A 23,360-nucleotide genomic window follows, 5' to 3' on the forward strand; every position below is an offset into this window, starting at 1 on the left:
GTTACCCATGTAACTTGAGAGCCCAAAGATCCATGGAGTTATACTCTATTAGATGAACACCAGAAAGCCCAAAAGAAGTTACTAGCAACTGGCAATTCCTGTGTCTTCAATCTCAGCCAGCTGTACAGCAGGTCTTATATCCCTTAGTGTATTCATTTTTCCACGGTGAGGTGAGGAAACAATTCATGTTTTATAGGTATGGGAGTGAAGATTTAGAATTTAAGAGAAATGCTCAAGAATCTAGGACCAGAACTCACCACATTCTAAATTAGAAAGTTAAAGGTTTTCCATATTATGTGCACTGGGATACAGAGTTCCTCTGGGAAATATTCTATTAATGCACAAGATAGAGCTGGGCAGAGGCAGGCAATGGCTCTTGCATTTTCCCATCCATGTCTGAAAGGGCAGATCAGCCACTTATCAGGAGCTATGGAAACTGCGGCGGACCAAAGTGGTTCACCCCTTTGAAGTCTGGTGTTTGATCTTTTTACATGAAGCATGAAAGTGTTGCATTTTTACTCCCTGGTATATGTCTTATTAATAAGAATAATGTTTCCAATGATTGTCATCAAGGAAGTGATATAGTCCCTTTCTGAAGCCAAGCCTGAATTCTACTTTGACAAGCACTTAAGATAGGAAAGTAGGTGGACAAGTTCCATGAAGGACAGTGACCTTTTCCCAATAGACCACCTTTCAGAGAAAGTAAGATTACTTTATTAAAAATACCTGGTAGGTAAGGGAGAAGAGCTAGAGCTTGAGAATAAGTCAGGCATTTAAAAAGAAAACCTAGGATCTTCTCACATTAAAAATGACAATGACAATTCTTAAAGTTGTGTGTATATGTGTGTGTGGTTTTAACATAATACAATTTAAAGAGTCTGTCTCCTTCTGCCCCGTGGAGCCAGTTTTGACCGTCGGGGCTGTCAAAAGGCGAATGTCATAAAGCACTTCTGTGTTGAGAGCTTGCCAGGCCTGACTGGCCCTTGGTTCATTCACAGAGCCAGAAAAGTATTTAAAATAATAATTCTTTCTTCCAAAAGGAGTTTTGTTTATTCTAGATCTATCCTTGGCATGTTGTTGATCTTCTGACTCTTCTCCATCCTGCTATGCTAAGATTGTAAAGGGAATTCTGACTTCCTTTTCATTCTGATAAAATAAATTGGATTGTACCCACAAAAACTCAAAAAGTGAAGAAAAAAAAACCTCTTACAAATACTAAGTATTTTATAACTACTTATTTACAAGGGAGAGTAGTTCAAAGTCAATCAAAGTTAATCAAACAGCTGCACAACACAGTGCTTTGCCTATAAATTCTGAGTAAATTCAGTTTTTGGAATTAATCTTGCTGCCTTTAACTCTAAATTGCAGTAACTTTTTTTTTTCTAAAGCAAGTGAAGGGATGAAAATCAAATGTCACTAGATAACTACTATCAAAGGTAGTTAATGAACAGTTTTATGTGATTGGTAAAGAGAAACCTAATCGAATAGAGAGAACCCTGTTTTTGATAAATATTTTAAGTTAAAATTCATGTTCACTAACATCAAGAATGAATTTATTTAGTTTTACTATAAAATTAAAGTGTACACTTTTACAATATGTTAAACACAAAGTAAGAAGAGTTTATCTCATCAATATCAATAAAATCTTTCATTCAAAAATCTTAAGCTAGGTTTTATTGTGGATACTTTCCTTTTCATTGTATTTTATATGTTTTTGCCAATGTTTTCATTTATTCTGAGCTTAAACGTTATTTTCAACATCGCTTTTGGACATGGACAATGAATGCAGTAGAATTAATATTGAAATTAAAGTAGATTTACTAAAATTTAAAATTTTAATTTATGCTTTGCAAGTCAGAAATTCCTATTTGATTTAAATATACAAAAGGCAGATTAATTTACTGTTCCATTATCATACTGCCAATAGAAAGAGGATATCCATTCTCAATATCAAAGGGATTTGAAAAATTAAATTGTTCTTATATATTAAAAATCTTTTACACAGAAATCCTTAATGTATGTGAAGAAAAGGAAACAATATTTCAGTACAATATCCATTTTTAAAAATACATCGTTTCTGATGCCAAATGCATGACATTTGACTCAGTATTTCCTTCCCTAAAATGACAAGGGAAAAGGAACACAATCTCCCCTGGCAGTCCTGTATCCTCTCACCATTTTCTTGTAACTATACTGTGTTATAGATGAAACTGCCATAGCAAAATGACAAATATAACACATAAAGGAAAGAAAAAGGGCAATAAATCACCAGTGACACCACAGCCCATTAAAATGCATTCAGCTGGTGTTGCAGAAAGAATAAAAATTTCCTCTCACTTTACATTCTTTGTAGGTGAAAAGGAAATTTTAAAATCCTCAAGTAATCTTTATAAGAGATGGTGAAATTCCAACTAAATTCCCCTTAAACTAACTTTTATATTAGCATATGTTGTCGAAATATATGCAGTAATAGCCCCTCCCCAATGTTTAATTTTTCATGTTCGAGATGGGGTACATAAATTGTTAATCATCCAATCTGATAGGATGCTACATTGGACAAAAAACAAGATGCCTAAATAGATGGGAAATAGTAGTTCCAACTTAGCCACTATTCTAATAGATTATCAGCGTAAATAAAGTATGGCCATTTTTTGGTAAATTATGAATGCTAAAGGAATCATTGTCCTCCCTTAATTTTTATCCAAAATTCTCTAGAAAGATCAAAGCTCCCGACACTAAAAATGACTCTGATATCATATACATACTGTTTTAGAGTAAAAAATGGATATGTATATGTACACACACATACACATCTATATTCATTTATATATATATATATATATTAGTTTATATACATAAACTAATTTCATTACCCAGTTATCATTATTATAAATACTTCAAGATAAAGGCACATTCATTAAAGTGGAATACTGATTGAATTGTTTGTCAGTTTTAAGAGATCATAAAGATAATTTCCTTGAAAGTGAATGCACATTACATTATTTTGAATTCCCATTTCCCTCCCCCACATTTTAAAAGACAGGTTTATTAGAAAAAGCAGAAAAAGAGAGGCACCTGCCTACTTGCAGGTGGGCAGGAGAACTGCCTGAATTCTCCTCATCTCATAACACAGAGCCAATAACACATCAAGCTTTCCAAGGAGATAAGTCCTTCATGTAAAACATGAAGGTGTGAATTCTTCCTTTCTGCAGTACACACAACAAAAATGCTTGAGTGGTGCGGACCACAGATCCTCAAAACTCAGTACTTCAGGGATTGAAAGTTGTAAAGGATTTTTAATATATATTTTTAAACTCATGCAACATTGGTTTATATGGTTTATACAATGCCGTATATGGCTTAGAATTATATAGTATCTCACACTTCAGGTATCTGTGCAAAGTTGTAACTTTTACTCCTATCAGAACTGAATGGTATGCTTGTCCTAAAAGTCTGAAGGGAGGGTGAGCATGGTGATCGGTGTGACACTCCAGTAGCCTGGAGTCCACTTGTGATGCTAATCTCATTTGGGAGTGCCTCTGTGATAAGGGTGTTATTTTTAAAAAATGGTGTAGAGGGCCTCCCTAGTGGCACAAGGGGTAAAATCTCAGCACTCTCTAGCGATCAGTAGCCATGCAGTATGAGATCGATCCCAAGCCAGGGAGCTTACCCACATGGTGAAGCAGACCTCTCCTGTCTTGCCTGCTGCTTCTCTGAGCAGTGTATTTCAGTGTATCTGCCTGTTCTGTTCCCCACAATGTTTCTGGTGAATCCTCTCAGCCCCCACACCTCTGGTCTGTACCCTAGTGCTTATATGCATAAATAAATAAATCTTTTAAAAAATGGTGAGCCTCCCTGATGGTGCAGGGGTTAAATCTCAGCAGTCTGAAGCTATCAGCAGCCACTGCAGCATAAGTTCAATCCTTGGCCAGGGAGCTGACTCACATGGCGCAGCAGACTTCTCTGTCTTGCCTACTTATTGCCCTAGCAGTGTATTTCAGTAGATTTACCTGTTCTGCTCCCCATTTTGTCTCTGGCGAATCCTCTCAATCCCATCCCACCCCATACCTCTGGCCTGCACCTCAGCTCTTGTATGCATAAATAAATCTTTTTAAAAATGCTCTGGAAATTAGTTCATACCTTGAAGGCAATTTTATCTTTGATAACTGAATTCATTCCACTGGAAATTTATAGCTGGTCTCTGAATGTCTTTCAAATACTGAATGAGTTGTAGAAAGTATAGAAATATAGTAGTGGTAGTGAAACTATATCTAATATTTCAATATAGACATCATTACTAATATTCTCTTATGATACATGTTATAAGTTTAATGACTGAAATCTGGAGAAAGTAAAAATATATCTGAAGATAACAATAGGGACGATTTTATCTAGTGCCCGTACATTCAAATAATATTATGAATTTTATTAATATTTATGTTTTCCATCAGTTTTAATTCAAATTTATGCTCTAGTAAATAGCTCTTTGATAAAGTGATATCTCAGACGAGAATTTGAATGAAGCCATTCCATCTCAGAGGTACTCAGAGTATTTGGTATGTTTTAACCTGCCCATTAAATTCCCTACTTTTCCATAGTGATTATATATTATCTATGACCCAGAACTGGTTAGACTATTAATTTTCTAGGATTTAGCTCTTTTATTAATAGACACTCAAGCTGGCCTCTTTTTTTTTCTGGGGTGACAGATATATTCTATGTCTTATATTTTTTTATGTTCCTCTCTACTAGATATATAAAGCTGTTTATTAACTGCTAGAGGCCATTGTGACATTTTGATTTTCACCCCTTCACTTTATTTAGAAAAAAAATTAGAATATAAAGCAACAAGATTAATTCCCAAAACAGAGAATTTCATTCTGAATTTATAGGCAAAGGACCATGTTGTGCAGCTTTTGTCTATTTTCTCTTTCATCCCAAGTTTCTAGTGTGGCTGGAGAGTGCAAAGGAAACTTGAAACTATCTGAAAACACTTCAATTGCTTCCCGCTTTTCTTAATGTAGTTTACAACAGCGCAGAGGTCTCTGTCTGACTGCATTGTACATCCTTATTGCTCATTACATACTCCCTTTATTCTCTGCTCTCTAGCAATGACGAGCCATGCTATTTCCCACTACAGGGCCTTTGCACTTGCTATTCCTGACAGTGACTGAACTAAAGTTCAGTGAACAATTCTTCTATCTTCTACCCATATCCAGTGTCCAAGATACTCAACGCGGCTCTGACTTGATTTCAGCTACGTCTTTATCTCACAAATAGAGAACATTGTGGGCGCAGAAGGACAAATGATGTTCTCTGCATTTAGTCTATCACAACTTATTGCTCATAACAAGAGGCAAGGATGATCTGGCTGGGTCTGACAGGTGAAGGCAGATAAGTAAACAGAATGGTGAGTAGGAATAAGAAAAGATAATGTTAGTGTAAGTGGGCATAACACTCTAACATGATTCAATTAATATTAAACTTTTCCTATAATTCTGGCAACAGAACATTGCTGATTTAAATTATGATTTTAAAAATAGGATGGAAAATGATGGGCCCATTTTGTTTGCAATAGAAAGGTCTACTGTGTTAAAATATAGGTCAATTATAAGGACTGATCACAAAAATATACGGAGAACTGACGAAACTCAACAAAAATAAAGTAAACAACCCCATCAAAAAATGGGCAGTAGAGCTAAAAAGACACTTCTCCAAAGAGGAAATGCAGATGGCCAACAGGCATATGAAAAAATGTTCAACATCACTCATAATAAGGGAGATGCAAATTAAAACCACAATGAGATACCACCTCAATGAGAATGCCCATCTTCAAACAACTAGCAACAACAAACGTTGGCGAGGATGTGGAGAAAAAGGAACTCTCCTGCACTGCTGGTGGGAATGCAAACTAGTACAACCACTATGGAAAACTGTTTGGAGGTTCCTCAAACTGCTAAACATGGAGCTTCCCTACGACCTAGCAATCCCACTCCTAGGTATCTACCCAAAAGACACAAAAACACTGATTGAAAAAGATACTTGTACCCCCCATGTTTATTGCTGCTTTATTTACAATTGGAAAAACATGGAAGCAGCCCAAATGCCCAAAAGTAGATGACTGGATTAAAAAGATGTGGTACATATACACAATGGAATATTACTCAGCAACCAAAAAAGAGAAACACATGTCTTGTGCAGCAACTTGGATGGAGCTGGAAAAGATCATGCTTAGTGAGATAAGCCAGAAAGAGAAAGAAAAATACCGGATGGTTTCACTCATAGCAGGAGTATAATGGACCAGGCGAGAAAATAACAAAAATAATGAACAACCATATACCAGAGACATTTTGTGGGGGTGGAGTGGGGAATGGGATCAAAAACGGGGGGGGGAAGGGAGGAAAATGCATGGGACTATGGTGGGGGCACACGGGTGATTTGGTGATGGGAAACCCGCGGGGATTACAATTGAGATGGAAAAAAAATGTGCAAAACGATGTAAAAATAAACTTTTGTAATAATTAAAAAAATATATATAGGTCCATTATATAGCTGAGACGTATTTTACAATTGAGTAACATAAAATTTGTCAAAAGTAAGCAAAATAATCCAATTTCAAAAGATACTTATTTACTTATAATTGTAATGAAAGTAAAAGTAGCTACGATAAAAGTAACAAGAAAGATCAAGTGTTTAATCATTTGAAAATAATTTGGAACACCTGCTGGGTGTCTTCAGGACTAATTTGGGAACAAATGAGACAAAGTTCCTCTCACCACAGTTAGGAGGGAGACACAAAGTCACCCAAAAGAGATAGAGCAATGGACTGAACAGTGGCTGGGGTGGCCGGACCCTGCACTCAGGGTCAGTGGCTTGGTTGGCCTCTCTGAGGAACTGATATTAATGTGGAATCCTGGATGTTGAGGAGAACTGAGGGAAGGTTTCAGTTAGGGTGAGCAGCAAATGTAAGTGCCTGATGAAAGATCCACCTCAGTGTCCTGGAGAAGCAGGAACAGAGCAGCAGCAGCAGCAGCAAGTGACAGGAGATGAGGGTTGAGGGTCGGGCTGTCCTGGGTGTTGTGGTCACAATATGGCACTGATCCCAAATGCACTAGGGAGCTATTTAAGGTTTTAGGAGAAGCGATGAAAATTTCAATTTTCAAATAGTCTTCCAGCTACTTAGTGGCAAGTGAAGATGTCAGAGTAATTAAGAAAGTTTTATGCCAGAAGACACAAAAACCAAAATTAAAAACAAAGTGACTGGCAAGGAGAAAACTATGAACAGATACAGAAAAAAATTTAAATGGCCAATAAAACATATGCAAAAAATACCTTCTTCAGGAAGTCACTGGAATACTGTTTTCACCATTAAACTGGAAACACCAGGTTGTAACAGGTGGAACTGTGGGGAAAGAGACCCACACAGATGCTTGGTGGAAGGGGTAAACTGCTGTAACTTGAGAAGAAAGTCACCTGTAACGTCTATGTAAAAATCCAAATTAATCTCTTATTTAGCAATATTTGGGAATTGCTAAATCTAGAACACTATCAATTTCATTTGGCTGTTGTTTCTTTAAGGAAAACAAAAATCTGGTGAAAATCTGAATGTTCATTAACGTGGGTAGGGGTGAGTAGGCCATAAAATATTACATAGAAACTATACTCAACCATTAAAAACAATGACTTAGGTAGATATGTATTGCCTTGAAAGGGAATCATGACATATTAAGTCATCATACAAACTGCAGGTGATAGTGAAAAAACTCTATTAGTGTATTTTCACATACATAGAGAGAAAAGTATAGCAGATTCAGAGCCTGGATGAAGTTACTGTAGACATGGGGTAACCATTTCTAGATATCATAGTTTTTTTAAGTTTGGTTTACTGAGCTATCCTAAGGGCCCAACAGCTAGTAGGTATCCAGGAAATAAAAGCGCCATGAATCAATAAATGTAAGAATTTGCACTCTTCCCATCATTAAAAAAAAATGTGCTGAGGTAGAGAAACTATTGTTTACTGAGAACTTAGTACTTTTTAAGTACTTTTTATTTCATCCTGGTGACAACTGTATCCACAGGTAAAACTATGCTTCCCATTTCACACATGAGCAAGTTAAGGGTCAGAGACGGAAGCCACCTGCCTGAAGTGACTCTGTTGATACAGCTGGGATTCAACCTTGAGCAGTTCAGTTCTAGAATCCTTGCTCTTGAACCTGCCATGCTATCCATGATGTCCTAAACTGAAGCTAATGCCTAGCCCACAGGCCTATGTGGAAAGGAGTCTAAGGTTTTTCCACAGAACTTCACAAAACAGTGTGAGAACCAGTGCACTGGAGGTTTCACCTTTAGGGGGAACATGTAGAGGATCTATGAAATGGTGAGTGATTAATGAGCATTTGTGAAATAAGGCTTTGAGATCCCTGCTGTCCTCATTGCAGCCCAAAACCCTTCCATGCCCTCTGCCCCCAAGTAACCATCCAATTTAGGTCCTGACTTAGCCTCTCTGCCTAGTAGACCTTGCCTACTGCTTAAAGTCCATGAGCTGGCCATACAGTCCCTAGCAATTTGCTTCACTCTTTGTAAAGATGGCAGGGCGTTGCCATCTTGGTTCTGAAAAGATGGTATTAAGGCTTCAGGGTGTGCTTAGAGTCAATATCTGACAAATCTACTACTTATCACTAAGAGTCCCAGATATTTCCTTGGACTGTGCTGAAGGGCTGTATGGATTTTTTTTCTAGTCCTTCTCTGTGGCTCAATGACTGGGATCATCAGGGGCACAAGGAAGGTCTCATGTGTCAAGACTAGAAAAACACTGCCTTCCCAGAAAAGAGGCACCACATGGAAGGGGAGGCTTGGCCACCTTTAGGGGTCTAGATTGTGACAGTAGTTGGGGTGGGGGAGAAGATAAAGGGCAGTGTTATACCATTGCACAGGCAGGAGACATTCACTGATCAGCCGGAAAGGCCAAGGTGGGGATAGTGACAAAGGATATGACTCATATGACTCTAGTGGAATTAATCTGCTCATGTCTGCCTTTGTCTAGCAACATTTAGAATTATGGAACCAGGAACCAAGAAAACAGGTGACTGTTCTTAGAGCTAGGATCAGTACAGCAAGGAGCCAGAGGGGTTAGTGAGGACCAAGGGGGTGTTCAGACAGAGCGGAGATGTGAGGCCCATTGGACTGGAGTCACAAAGCACAGAACAAATTAACGTCCCTTACTTGACTGAGTATTTGATTCTGGGGCCAATGAAGGTGAGTCTAATTCCTTTGAATTTCTCTTCTCAACTGTAAAAAATGATGATGCTTCTCATGTGGATATTGTGAGGAGTTAATGAAGCAGTGTGTGTTAAGTCTAGCACAGCCTCTAGAACGCAGATTTTCCATAATTACTGGAGTTGTTTATCTTCCTCAATGGGTTTTTAGATCAGTGACTTCTATGTTTCATATTTTATATTAAAAATAAAAATCTCTATTTGTTTTGTGTCGATTAAGAAGGAATATAAATTCCTTGCTGTTTATTTAATAACAGCCTTACCTATATACTGAAAAGAATCTCTCAGGACCAAATTCTAGCCAGGTTCCTGAATCTCTCAACTAGGCGTCAGCTTTGGTCTATAAAGACAGAAGAAACACCAGCATAGTTTCTAACCCCTCAAGATCTCTTTCCAAAGAGGACTCTAGATCTCATAAGCACGTGCTGAAGAAACTAAGGCTGCCAATATAATTGACTGTTCTAGCTAACGCCTGGAGATAGGGTGTCTGTCTCCCAGCCTCTGTGAGTGGGGAACGGCCTAACTTCTGTAAACTCCAGTTAGTAAACCCAGACGGTAGTCAGGCCACATGGACCAACCTCCCTCCTGGATTTCTGCAATTTTTCACTCCCTCTGTTCACTTCCCTTCCTACTCCCTTATCCTCTCTTGAAAACTTCCAGTGACCTCTGCACTAATGGAAGGAGGCTGAGATCTATCTGCTACTGTCAGAAGTTATTGAGTACAATGTTTCCACTGTTGTAACTAATGTCCAGCTGTGTTTATCTTTGACAATACAGATATGTACCACGTGTGTATTTTTCTAAACTTGAAACTTCATGTGGAATAATTGTTGACTTGTTGCCTATTTTTCAAGCAATAATTATATCTAGCAAAGACTTGGACTTGCTTTGATGTATATGATATGCCTTTGAATCCCAGAAGTCACTTTGTTTATAAATACGCTAGACTAGAGATCTTATCACATTAGATGTATCGTTAACCAAATGGATGATAAAATGTTTGTTTAAATAAATCATTCTCCATAGTATCTCAGAATCAGCTGGGTAATTAGCAGAAGTATCTTAGTATAAAGTAAATAGCCTTGTCATATTTATAAAATTAAGTATATATGCTTAAAGAGAAATTTCTGGTATGTACAGCTGTTAATGTTCCTTCCAAATCAGTTCAATATTACAGATAATCACAAAATAAAGGGAACAAGAACCAGAAACATGACCAGTTTCTAGAAGTTTCTCTGGGTAGGCTCTTGGAGTTTTGAGGTAGACAATATATTTATTTCATTAATATATTCTGTTTTCTTTCACAATATCCTAAATCTTATGCTCTAGTAATTTTTTTTTATTTTAAAAACTGGTTTTTAACCCATTCATATGATATAAAATCAGCACATAAGAAAGTAGAACTTTTATTTTGTTAAAAAATGTAGAATTAGATCAGAAAAGAATGTATCAGAGGGCATGTTATTCCATCGGTAGCAATGGTAGTATCATTTCTAAATCTTTTTTTTTTTTTTTTGAGATTTACTTATTGATGCACAAAGATCTTGGGTACAGGCCAGAGGTGCAGGAGTGATGAGAGGATTTACCAGAGATAGTGTGGGAAGCAGAAAAGGCAGATTCATGAAGTGCACTGCTGAGGGGAGCAGCAGGCGAGGCAGGAGAGGTCTGCTGTGCCATGTGGATCACCCGGGGTTGAACTTGCACTCAAGCATCTGTGGCTAGCTTGCAGTGCTGTGCCCTAACCCATTGCACCATCAGGGAGGGCATTTAAACATACAGGTTTACAGATGAGTGTATATTGGGTAATGCATTCTTATTGTTGTTTGAAAACAAAGACATTTAAAGAAGGTTCCAGGGCAGTGACAGGATTCCAATTAGACACACTAGCATTCTTCAGGCTGAACTTCTTTGCATCCCTTCTGATATCTGGGCCATGCAGTCAGTAAACTAACTCAATCAGTATTTATGAGCACTTTTTTGTAAGTCTGGCACAGTGTTCTTCTGGGGTCAAGTCACTAGGGAAGTCTTTTTCTTTGGTGTTCATACCAAAGCAAATCTAACAGTATCTACAGCATTTTGGGACAAATGAAACTACTCTGCAAAAGATTCACAATCATCTAAGTTTTCTACTAAGTATAGCCTAGAATACCATGTATAAGTGCAAAAGGTCAGCACAATTAAAACAAAAAGAGCCACACCAAAAATGCAGGAGACTCTTGAGAATATATTTCTCACACCTCTCCTGTTTTTCTTCTGAAAGGGCCTCATTGATCTGGTAAACACAACTATAACTGTTGGATAGGTCACAGATGTGAAAAATTCAAAGCAGATCCTCTTACCATTTCCTAAACTGCTTAACATGAAGAGAGAATTACTGGTGTACATGTCCTTTTCTCCCATTAGTTTCAAAACTGTGGTCTTAACTGATACGGTAATCATTCTTCATTCATAAGAACATGTGTGTAATAGATTCTAAATAATCTGATGCCGAGAGTGTAGGCAACCTTACAAATAAAGCTCTTTTTAAGAATTAGTAGATCTTTTACAAAAGGTGCTCAATAAATGGCAAATGAGTAATCAAATTTCAAACTTTCAGTATGACTCAATCTATTTTTAAAAGGGTTTTTCCTATTAACATTAATGGCTGATGCAAACAGAAAATGCGAAAGAAAAGTCATTTGAGTCTGAATTTATATGGGTAAGATTAACCACCACTGACACAGGAGTAAATGCTGAAAAAAAGACAAGTAATTTTTTACTGATTTTGAGGCTTGTTCTAACATATCATCATTTTAGTTCCCAGAAAGCCACAAGTAAATAATGGAGATCATCTGCAGCCCTAAAAGGATGGTAGCTGTACACTACAGCTATGTCTGTGTTCTTCACAGACTCATTTCAAAGCAACCATATACACTGGGTCTGAAAGTCCTGTGGAGGCGGCTGATTTACAAGATAATTTTTAATCATGCAAGGTTTAGAGAGAAAGCTGTACAATGAAGTTTCACTTTCTTCATGCAGAGTGAACAACATGCTTAACTTGAAGGTAGCAGATATACTGATATAGTCTGAGTAAAGGGCTATTTAACTATACTTTCTATAGTTTTCCATTTTATGAAAGTGGGACCAAACCACTTTTAATGATTTGTACCAAGACTGATGCCAGCACAGAAATAACTGGGTCAGACTTGTTGAAGGCTCCTAGATGACCCTCAAGGTGTACACCTATCTGACAAGTGGGTCAGGGGCAGTCCTTACATTGGAACATTTTAGAGGGGTAAGACTTAATGTTAAAAAGGCACTATCCCTTAAGTACCTCCACCATGGGAAGAAACTTCAGAAATCCAGGATAAGAAAGAGCCTGTAACAAGTAGAACTTCGATCAGTAAAATAAATAAGCTTAAAAGAAATTTGAAAGCAAGGGAAAAACAGGATTATTAATAATATGCTTATAGCTTTTAAGTCTGAAACAGGAGACTAAAAATACATATAGAATTCTGGTGGAGAAAGAAGTAGAATTATCCTAGATTTCTTTACCTTATATAAAGTAATCTATAATTTTCCTGAGTCTCAGTTGCCTTATTTTCCAAATTAATATGCTCATAAAGAACCTAAACATTTATGAATTCTTATCATGAATTATGTTTTATGTTTTTGATTTTTTCTTAGATGTTAGGGTGTATTCCTTAGTCTCATATACACAAATTAACTGGAGTGGAAATTCTATGGAAAGCAAACATGAGTTTCTTATTCATCTTTAATCGTGCCTCATTATATACAATAAGCTGTGGTGTCAATGATCCTTCTGGAATCAGCATTGGATACCTAACCCTGTAATTATATTAGACATTTTGACACTGACCTGCTTTTATTGTAGGGCAAAGTTTGTCTACTAGGGTTCTCTAACCACTCACCAATGATCTACAGTAACTTACTGGACTCTTTTATTCAGATGTCTGTGAATCTTAGTAGGTACTATGAACAGACAAGTTAATTTCTTTTGGTTTAAAGAAACATACAGCTTAACTATATGACTCAAAGTCATTTAATTTTTGAAAAACTTCCCTAAATCATTCAATGTGTTTGAATTGCAGATGTGCCATGGCTTTATGTAAATACATGGCTTTGAATCTATATAAAATGCAATCAGCTCTGTTCCAGTTATATGTACATGAAAAGTTGTTGCACCAAAGTCATCCCACACAGTTTGGGTGACTTCATTTAATACCATTGACAGGCAGACCGTGTACTGCTAAATGTATGTGCTAACTAGATGCTACATGAATAATAAACCTCTCTTACTCAAAAATTGCAACCCCTTTTTAGAAAAATTTGCATAACTGGGAATGCATCTTTATGTGTTTTGACTGAAATCTTGTTTGATATCATGGCTCTTACAAGTTTAGCAAATTTCATTCTACATAACAATAGGCTAGAAAGAAACATACCAACAGACAAACACACAATGAAAACATGCAGTGGAGTTGTGCTTAATGCATGGAAATAATGTGCACAGAGAAGAGGCCAAGCACATCACTTAATTCAATGCGGGCACAGGTCTGTACCAAGAGTCTGAGACATTGTAAACAAGCCTTAAGCGGAGGAGGAAATGTAGAGGGGAAACGAAGCTGAGAAAAATGAGCAGGAAATGGGCAAGATGACTCATCTATACTTGAACATCTGACCTGTCAGCTGGTCGTCGCCTGCAGCAGGGGCGATGCGAATGTAAGGTGTTGTAAGCTGAGTCACGATTATCGCAGCTATGGCAAAGGAAGATTCCCAGGTCAGCATGCATGAGGGAAGAAAAAGCCAGACTGAAGCTAGACTAGCAAGGAGAATCTCGATCAGTATATCACATCGTCTCAACTTTGTTCCAACAACAACAAAAAGAGAAGGAAAAAAGAAAAAAGAAAAAAAAAAAACTATAGCAAGGTGTTGAATTTTCTAAATTTTTTTTCCTTAAACAAGCTTTTTTTTTGGTCAGGCAGTTAGACTTCTAACTATGACAACTGTTACAATCTTTGACTGAGATTTTTAGATGGATCAGCTGAAGAGAAAAAAGGTAAAGACAAAAGGATTAGTCCTAAATAAGGCTCTTGGCTAAGTCGTGTTTCCATCTGCTATCGAGTGTAGTATATAGAGAGATTCATCACTGAAACTTCAGGTATTTAAAATTTGTGAGCTATTTTAAAATTTCACAACTTAAGTCACAATATTTTCTTGCTAAAATCATTTCTGGGAAGAATTTTATTCTTTTTTACAAAAACATTTTTGTTAAAAAATATATCTCTGGTAACTAAATTTCACGTAAAGCATTTTGACTTAGGGACCATATTTTGTAACACTAAGGGAATGAAAACATAATTTTTGGTTAAAATAATATAAAACCCCTAATAATTGCCTTTGTTATCACTGTCATGGTTAATGTGTGACCACACAAATGGTTAAAATTCATACAGCAGACCAGGAGGGCTTCTTGGTTTGGTCATACCACTCAATAATTGCGTTTAAATGGTTAACATTTATGACACACAGATATTAAAAAAATAGAAAATTAAAACATCAGTTCTAACATGATACAGCTGGAAAATGATGCAAAGAAAAAATATTGGAAAATTAAGGACAGGCTTACATACAAGATTACTAATTTATACAGAACAGGCTGGGTGCTGTTAGAAATGTGGCAGCGAGTAAGGAAAATAGATCATCTACCATCTGCAGACAATTAAACCCAAAACTCCTGCTGCATAATATTTTGAAATATCCCTCTGCACTGTTTAAACGGTGTAACTCCTTATAACTAGACAACTGCAGTGACTGGGTTTAAAATGGAATACTTGTCTCTCACACATTATTAATGAAAACTTCTAGTTTTGCTAAGTGAGATGAATTAGCTAACAGTTTGGTCAGAGAATAGAGAGGTGCAAGGTATTATAAAGATAATTCCCTTGATGTGACACAGTGTAATTTTGCACACTGAATAATAAATTATTAATAGTAAAATTCAACTTCTAAAATGATTTACAAATTTGGTACCACTTCCAAGTTTATATACATGTGTTTGACTGCAGACTACTTCTGTTCAACCTACAGTTCTGTGGGCTTTTCCATCATTTAGAGAAAAATCTTAGCTGCTCTACTTTTCAGAAAACTTATATTTTCTTACAGGAAAAAAGAGGATTCATTCACCACCCCAAAAGTTAAACAATGAAAAAATAGTTAAGTTGGGCAGCCATGCATTCACACTGGAAAGAAGGCAAACTCATCTGAAGTTCAAAGTCCCATGGAAAAAAGTGCATTTCAAAGAATATTTACATGGAAGGATTTTTATAGATCTCTATGTTCTGTCTAAAGTATTCATTTGTGACTAATAATTTCAGCTACAAAGAAAAAAAGTTGATCGTGTTAAAAATTACTTTAAAATAGGGGTCAACTAGCTTACTGCCTGTTTTTATAAATAAAATTTTACTGGAATACCACCATACTCATTTGCCTGTTCATCATCAATGGCTGCTCTTGGTTGCAATGACAGCTATCATTTTACTTACAAAGAATGGTATATTTAACATCTGCCCTCTATGTAAAAATTTGTTGCCCTATCCTTTAAAATGCTAATAAGAATCATGAAAGACAATATTGTTAAACTTAGCAAAATAACATCAGAAATTCCCATGCTTTGCCAAAAATATTTTGTGCTGATAAATTTAGGACCTCCAATAGATACTAAGGCATTCACAGAAGAGCAGAAAATTTCTGGAGTAGATCAGACTTCCAAAGTGCCTCCTCAGTTGCATATAGTGAGGACTCTGGAATTTGATGAACCAGCATTTACCAAATTGTACTTTGCATGGCTCCAGTGTTCCTTGAAAAAAAAAAATTTAGTACATATAATTTTGGAAAACATGCAGCTGAACAAGATTAAACTGATTTCTTTTCCTTAAGAACTTCTAAAGGGGCCTTATATAACCATGACAAATAAAGACTATTTCAGGTCAAAAAAAGAGAATGTGTTCTCTGTAAAGTAAGAATGACAAATGTCTATCACATTTATGATATTTCTAAATACATAGCTAAATAATTGAAAATTAGCATATATGAATGGCCTTAATATATAATTTACTTTCTTGTGTTTTGAATATGAGTAATTAAAACAAATCTTAATTAGTTTTACATTTCAGCACACATTCTTTTCAGTTCTTTTGTCAGTGTGCTTTCATTCTGTAGCACGATGGCCTAGAAAGGATGGTTATTTATTTATTTATTTTTTGGGAACAAAACAGTGAACAGGGAGACAAGTCTAAAAAAACTTCTTAAAGAGCTTAGAGATTTAAAAAAAGAAACATTCATATTTCTGTATATAGTTAGAAGTTGTATCAGAACAATACAAATCCTTCAAAGTTTCCTAACGTCTTTAAATAAAGCATTATGTTATCTTAGCACAAACACAAAAGCAAGTTAAATAAAATATTAAATTTAAAAACAGTATAGCTCTTTTGCATAGAAAATCCACCTTAAAATGTGGCATTAGAATAATGGTTTGCTTTCTCTTTGCTTAAAGCTTACAGTTTAGTTTTATAATACTTTTAGAAAGAATTTAGGTTGTGTTTTTAGGAAGTTTTTGTTTTGATCTCTAGCTTATACAGTTGTTAGCCAAATCATAGCAAGGAAAGGGACAAGATAAAGATCAAGTTCAAAGATATGACTGTAATCTCCATACATTACAAATAAACAAACAAAAAGCCTGCCCAAATTTTTAATAATTCAAAGTACTTAGAATTTAGTAGGTAATATATTATGCATCACTGTCTCACAAACTACACTATGCCTAACATATAGTAAGCAGTCAAGTACATATTAAAATAAATGAATAACAAGAAAATTCCCAATGAGTGTATCGATGAGGAGAAACAGAAGGCATATGTTATAAAAAATATTATAGAAGATTGATGTAAAATATAAAATTTAAACTGCCTTTTATATCAATCATAATAAATAAAACAAGTTTAAAACAAGAAATCTAACTGATCGACAAGACAGATTTTATCCTGTCAGTTTAGAATTGCTTCTAAAATTGGCATAAAAGAGTTGTGACTCCAGTGATTAACAATTTCACAATAGGGATGTGAAAGACATATACACATACTAACTGCTAAGACAGTGTTGGATCAAGTAGTCTTGAATTCAACTATAAAAATGTGAAAGTGATTAAAAATGAAAATAAAAATTAGGAGGATATAAAAATAGCTAAAAGCTGTTTTATTTTCTCTATCATATCAAACAATCATTTGGATTGGCAGAGTAATATCTAAACATCAAGTCTATCATGTTATAATGTATGTTATAATGTCTTTATCTTTTAACTCAAGTGATGTGATATTCTGCGATGAACTTGCCTACAGTCAACAGTGATAATACAGTCACAAATACTTCTTGAGAATCTAGACATATAAATTAAAGGGAATAAATAAAAATGTAGGCAGTTCACTATAATATGAAGATACATAACACAACAGCTTTTTTCCTGGGTCTAATTTTTAGGAGGCTTTATATTTAAGATGATTAGTGTCAAAATATACTCTTGGAATAAGATTAAAATAATCACAACTTTACATATATACATAGTATAAAATATATCTTTAAGAGCCATACCTGTACTTGAAATTACAAACTAAGTCCCTGTGAAAACAAATCCAACTCCATGCATTTTTCTATAAAGGATACTTGTCAACTGTTGTTTCAGAGACCACTGAAATCTTTGTAAATTCAAAACACTGCTTAGGAAAGTGGTTTAGTATCTGAAAATTTAACTAAGCCACCACCACACTGTTAGCAATATGTGGCACAAAAATAATCAGGATGTTTGAACTCTTAAATTTCAAAGATCTTTCCTATATGTTGCCAATCAAGTTATTAGATTTGCCTATTTCTCTGTTCTGATTAAGTAGTCAAGATGGAATGGCTGCCCATATTGCTTAAAAGTAAATTTTGTGTTTATTAAATATTTTAAAATATGAAATAGGATAATAAAGGTGGTGAAATATTACATTGTACTGCAAAGGAATGTTGCTGAATATGTACATGCAGAATTTAAAGAAACAGCTTAAACAGTAAGGAGACTATCTGTCTACATTTCCTCCTATATAATGATTTTGTGAATAGCCATGCGATGTAACAAATATAAAAGTTTATTTTTCTTTTTTTCCAAAAGGAGGTTTCTGGATAGAGTTTGTTGCTGTATAAATGTTTGCAAATGACTCAGAAAATATGAGTGTGGATATCTAGTAAATCAGGTCATCTGATTGCCTAATCATCCTTTGTTGAATTACAAAGAAAAATAAATTACAGTATTGATTAAAATCTAGCTGATGGAAGAAAATGATCCAAATCATATGTAATTCAATGTATTGTGAAAACAGCAAACGTCAGATTTCCATATTTACTACCCTGTTATTTATATAATTATCTAACTATACAGATGAACATGATGACAAATATTTCATTGTTTTCAGAGTAAATTAAGCAGTGACTCGACTCTAACAATGAGAGGGTGGATACTGATACAGGGCGATACTAGCATGGGCCAGAGTTTCTGCTGGGTGAAGCTCTGGGGGTAGGGTCCACAAGCTCTGGATCAAGCCTTGAGCCACACATCATAAACTGAGTAACCTGGGTCAATTAATTAATCTCTAAAAATATGCTTTTTCCTCATCTTAAAAATAAAAATAGCAGTAACTGTCTTCTTTATCATAATAATTTTCTGGAAATAAATAAGAACATGTATTTTAAAGTTGCAACTGTGATGTTCAACATAAGGCATTATAAATTAGGGCCTGTGGAACTGGGTTTACTTTTTCAGACCTCAAGGGTACAGAGCAAGGTGCATATGGGTGATGTCCTGGAAGTCTAAGAACACAGAAACCCTCTTCAAGGGCTTCAGTATACTGTAATAATTAACAATTAATAGGTAACTATTAGTAGTTGATAGCATTTTATAAAACACATCAAACTCTATATTCATTTATTATTGTCTCCTATAAGTTAGAACACATATAGGAGACAATAATTATGAGTCCATGAAGAAAAAATAAAATAAAAATAAGGCGAATACCTTTTATGCAGTATATAACATGAAAACAAGAAATACTTGTTGAGGTCAAAAAGAAAAAAGTCATGTAACTTCATAAAATAAGAATAGATGGGAATTTTGAAAATGTAGATGGATGGCCATGAAACATAGTCTCAAACTATACTGCCTGAGAGTTAACAAGAACAACATGGTGATTTTACTTGACAGAATTCATCAAGTGACTATCTACAGTGGGCTTAAATCTAGTGCCACTGACCTAGAGATGTCTTCTTGCCATTGTTCCTAATTAGATTACACAGAACTTCATCTGCCTCATGGTTTCACCTGTGGTCTGAAAGCGTGTGTTGACCTACAAGTCCTAATTTATAATGCCTCATTTTAATGTAGACTTTTACATTGCTCAAAACATTTTCTTACACACCTCCACTTGTGTTAGTTAAAATCTACACTGTAGGGTTGACAAGGAGCTATTAGTGCTTGTGGAACACACATATACCTACTTCTTTGGGAGGCACTATCTGGTGGGTTAGCATGGTTCTCTCTAGACACTTGAAAATCTCATCAATTATTAGATTTCCTCAGACTTTTAACTAACTTCACAATAACATCACCTGGTTACTTAATTTGGAGAGACACACATCATCAGAAAAAGAAGCCCAAGTAGAGTCTACTTTTTAACACTAGGACTACTAGATATTGGCAAAAAAAAATAGCAAACATTATTATACTACTTTGCATATGAAAACTCACAAGATAGGTACTATTATCTATGGCACTATGTTTTAAAGAATGTATAATGAGATCATACAAAAATTAATTTTATTTGAAAAGAATACTTAAAAGGACCACTAAAAAGTACTTGGAATTTTTCAAGAATATGATTTTCATTTCAAAAGGTATCTACATGAAATATAGTCAGCCAATATAGTTAAGTGCCATAAAATCCTGTGTGGACACACACACACACACATGCACACACACTCACCTATTTCAATTAAAGTTAACATTTCAAGAAGTTTTGAAATACTATCTAAAATTTTAAAGAACAAGAAGGGTAAGAGCATCCTACAGGTTCAACCTACCTTTTGTAGCCACTCGGACACAGTCTATTTTGGTTTCCTGTGTTAAATAAAAAGGGGAAAATCACTATTTGTGTTTTGAAATCAATAAAAACATTGTAGTTCTATTTAAATTCTGATACATAGAGAGCTCATTGTTTCAAGCGTGGTATTAATTATGTAGGGATTACTCCGTGAACCATGCTTAAACTCATTTTCTGGCTCCAGTGCTGCTGGTGGGTATTTCTGAAGATGATGAGCAGGGAGCTGAATACAAAATACTCTGCCTTACGGTCCCTACTCTCTTACTGCAGATCCTTACCCATTCCCCATGCATGCACGACTGGAAAAGAACTCTTGAGTTGTAGCTTTCCTCCCTTTTCACAAGGCAAAAGTCAAGTGAAAAATGTTATCTAGATCCATGCTATGAAGGAAGGGTCCACTGAGGAAGTAGGAAACAGTTCTCTACTGTGTAGAGAGACTTTATATGTCTAACAAAGACTTGAAGATTATATTTATGTTATTTATCATATTGTATTTATACTATTATATTAATGACACATATTTATAGTTACATTGATTATAAAACTAATGTAATACTAATTTATAAAACAGGTATCTTATCAGAGTTTTGAGTTGATCTGAAAGGAAAGGGAAAATTTCAGATAACTCAATGTTGATTTTTATCTTATCCATTTCTCTTAGAAAAAATAAAAATATATAAAATTTAGGCTTCCTATAGAGGAAGCATAAACTCTTATGGAACCAATGAAATGATAAAGGATGTACAGAAAAGACAGATGTTGTGAATCTCGTGAAATTTTCAATAAGCTGAATGTATGTGTTATAGCTATACTATTTTCCTGTAAAATAGTAAATTAAGCAGAATTACTATCCAACTTCTGGTAAGAAGTATAAACTGAAAATAAAGACCATTATGTTGATAACATACCCTCTCTACAAAAATAAATATGAGTATATTTGTTTTATTCCATAAATTTCTCAAGACAAAAAAAAAAATCTAAAAAAAAAAAACTCAACCTTTTCCCATGTAAAAAACAAACAAAAGCAAGACTTTATCTCTCACTTCTATGTTATTTAATATGATAGTGTTCACATCAATAACCTTGAACAGCCTAAGTGAACAGGCATCTATGAAACTTACCCCATTGGCTCTACTAGCAGCTTGGAAATAAATTCGGTAGCTTTTATGGGGGAGAAGGGGTGTGTTCCAGTATCCACTGTATGTCTTATTATCACCAATAGTAAAGGGCTGAGCAGCTTGGAGGCTGTTTGCTGGGAATTCTGCAGCAAAATAGTACTGTGAGTTCAATAGCGAAGCATTCTGGAAGTGAATTGGCACTGGGTAGCACTTTAAGATTTCTGTTGTCTTTTTAGTTCTTCGTGGACGTTCTTCCTCAACAACTATTTGGTAGACACTAGAAAAAAAAAAAGTTTGTCATCAGTCTAGATAACTGGGCTGACTCTCTCTAATTTCAGTGTCATGGGCCTATGGGATATCCAAAATAAAGAATACTATGAATATAGTTAATAAAGTGTATTTAGTAAAGAGCAGACACTCAACATTTACTCAGTGAAAGAGAAGGACAGTTCTTAATGCAGCACTCTCAGATCCTGAGTATCATGGTTTATTGAAAGAATTAAATTCACTGAAAATTTTTAGAAGTTGATATGATAATCTATGCTGTTTAGAACAGGACACTAAAATAATGCTTTTCTGCTGGGAACCGAGGCTGGCATCTGGCGTCTGTCAGCAGCCGTAAAAAGGTGAAATGGAGTCCGGATAGAGAAAAACACCCGGGTTGCAAAAGGCATGTGGGGAGAACTCCCTGCCCCCACCTTTTCCTTTTCCTCTTTCTTTTCTCGCCCACTTTCGCCCCTCGCGAGACCAACTGCTACCAAAACATTGCTGCATTCTCGCCCACTTTCGCCCCTCGCAAGACCAACTGCCACCAAAACATTGCTGCATGTCTCTTGTCCATTGGCCTTCTCCCTTCCCGACTTCTGCATCCCCCACCTCTTGTATTTTATATAAACTAGATAAAAACAAAATAAAGGCCCTCCCTGGTGGCGCAGCGGGTTAAAGCGCAGCACTGAGAATCTGAAGCCACTTCCGCATGAGTTCGATTCCCGCCTGCCGCCTGCCCCAGAGGAGACCACATGGCGAGCCAGACCTCTCCTGGCCCGCCTGCTGCTTCCCTCAGCAGTGTACTTCGTCAATCTGCCTGTTCTGCTCCCCACTCTGTCTCTGGTGAAGCCTCTCACCACCCCTGAGCCTCTGGCCTGTACCCCAGTTCTGTATGAATAAATAAAATAAATCTTTAAAAAAAAAACAAAAACAAAATAACAAAATAAAGCTCTCTCTCTCTCTCTTTGTTCTGCTACACGCGTGTGACTGATTCTTTTATTCGCCGGACCTGGGGCCCCGACTCCCCCGCACTTTTCTTCCATGTAACTGAAGAGAAATTCTCAAACAACTAACTCAGTTTACCTAATAAATGAAATTACAGTAAGTTATAGAAGACAATATATTATTTCCTTCAATGACAGATGCATGAATGCTTGTGGAATTTTTTTTTTTTTAAGATTTATTTATTTGTGCATACAGAACTGGGGTACCGACCAGAGGCTCAGGAGCAATGAGAGGCTTCACCAGAGACAGAGTGGGGAGCAGAACAGGCAGATCGAGGAAGTACACTGCTGAGGGGAGCAGCGGGCAGGTCAGGAGAGGTCTGCCACACCATGTGGTCACCTCCGGGGCAGGCGGGAATCGAACTCATGAGGAAGTGGCTTTAGCTTCTCAGTGCTGTGCTTTAACCTGCTGCGCCACCAGGGAGGGCCCTGCTTGTGGAATTTTAACAAGTCACAAAACATAATGTGCAATGGTTCATGTTAACTGAGGTTTAACTTCCCATATTAATA

At 35.9% G+C, this 23,360-nt stretch overlaps 1 protein-coding gene across 5 annotated transcripts in view; it reads right to left on the reverse strand.

The window, feature by feature from the left end:
- PTPRM (protein tyrosine phosphatase, receptor type, M) overlaps window positions 1-23,360 on the reverse strand; it is a 558,641-nt gene that overhangs the window by 240,450 nt on the left and 294,831 nt on the right. For 3 of the 5 annotated variants that reach the window (XM_012725901.1, XM_012725900.1, XM_012725902.1), the window contains 3 exons: window positions 21,583-21,856; window positions 20,442-20,478; window positions 13,958-14,032 (listed from right to left, as the gene is read on the reverse strand). In XM_012725901.1, the coding sequence (XP_012581355.1) occupies window positions 13,958-14,032; window positions 20,442-20,478; window positions 21,583-21,856 (386 nt within the window). The remainder of the gene's footprint in view (window positions 1-13,957; window positions 14,033-20,441; window positions 20,479-21,582; window positions 21,857-23,360) is intronic. The other 2 variants (XM_004683746.2, XM_004683747.2) reach the window with 1 other exon arrangement.

The sequence above is a fragment of the Condylura cristata genome, unplaced genomic scaffold (genome assembly GCF_000260355.1).
Source record: "Condylura cristata isolate star-nosed mole 26May11 unplaced genomic scaffold, ConCri1.0 scaffold00016, whole genome shotgun sequence".
In the NCBI taxonomy this organism is placed as follows: Eukaryota; Metazoa; Chordata; class Mammalia; order Eulipotyphla; family Talpidae; genus Condylura; species Condylura cristata.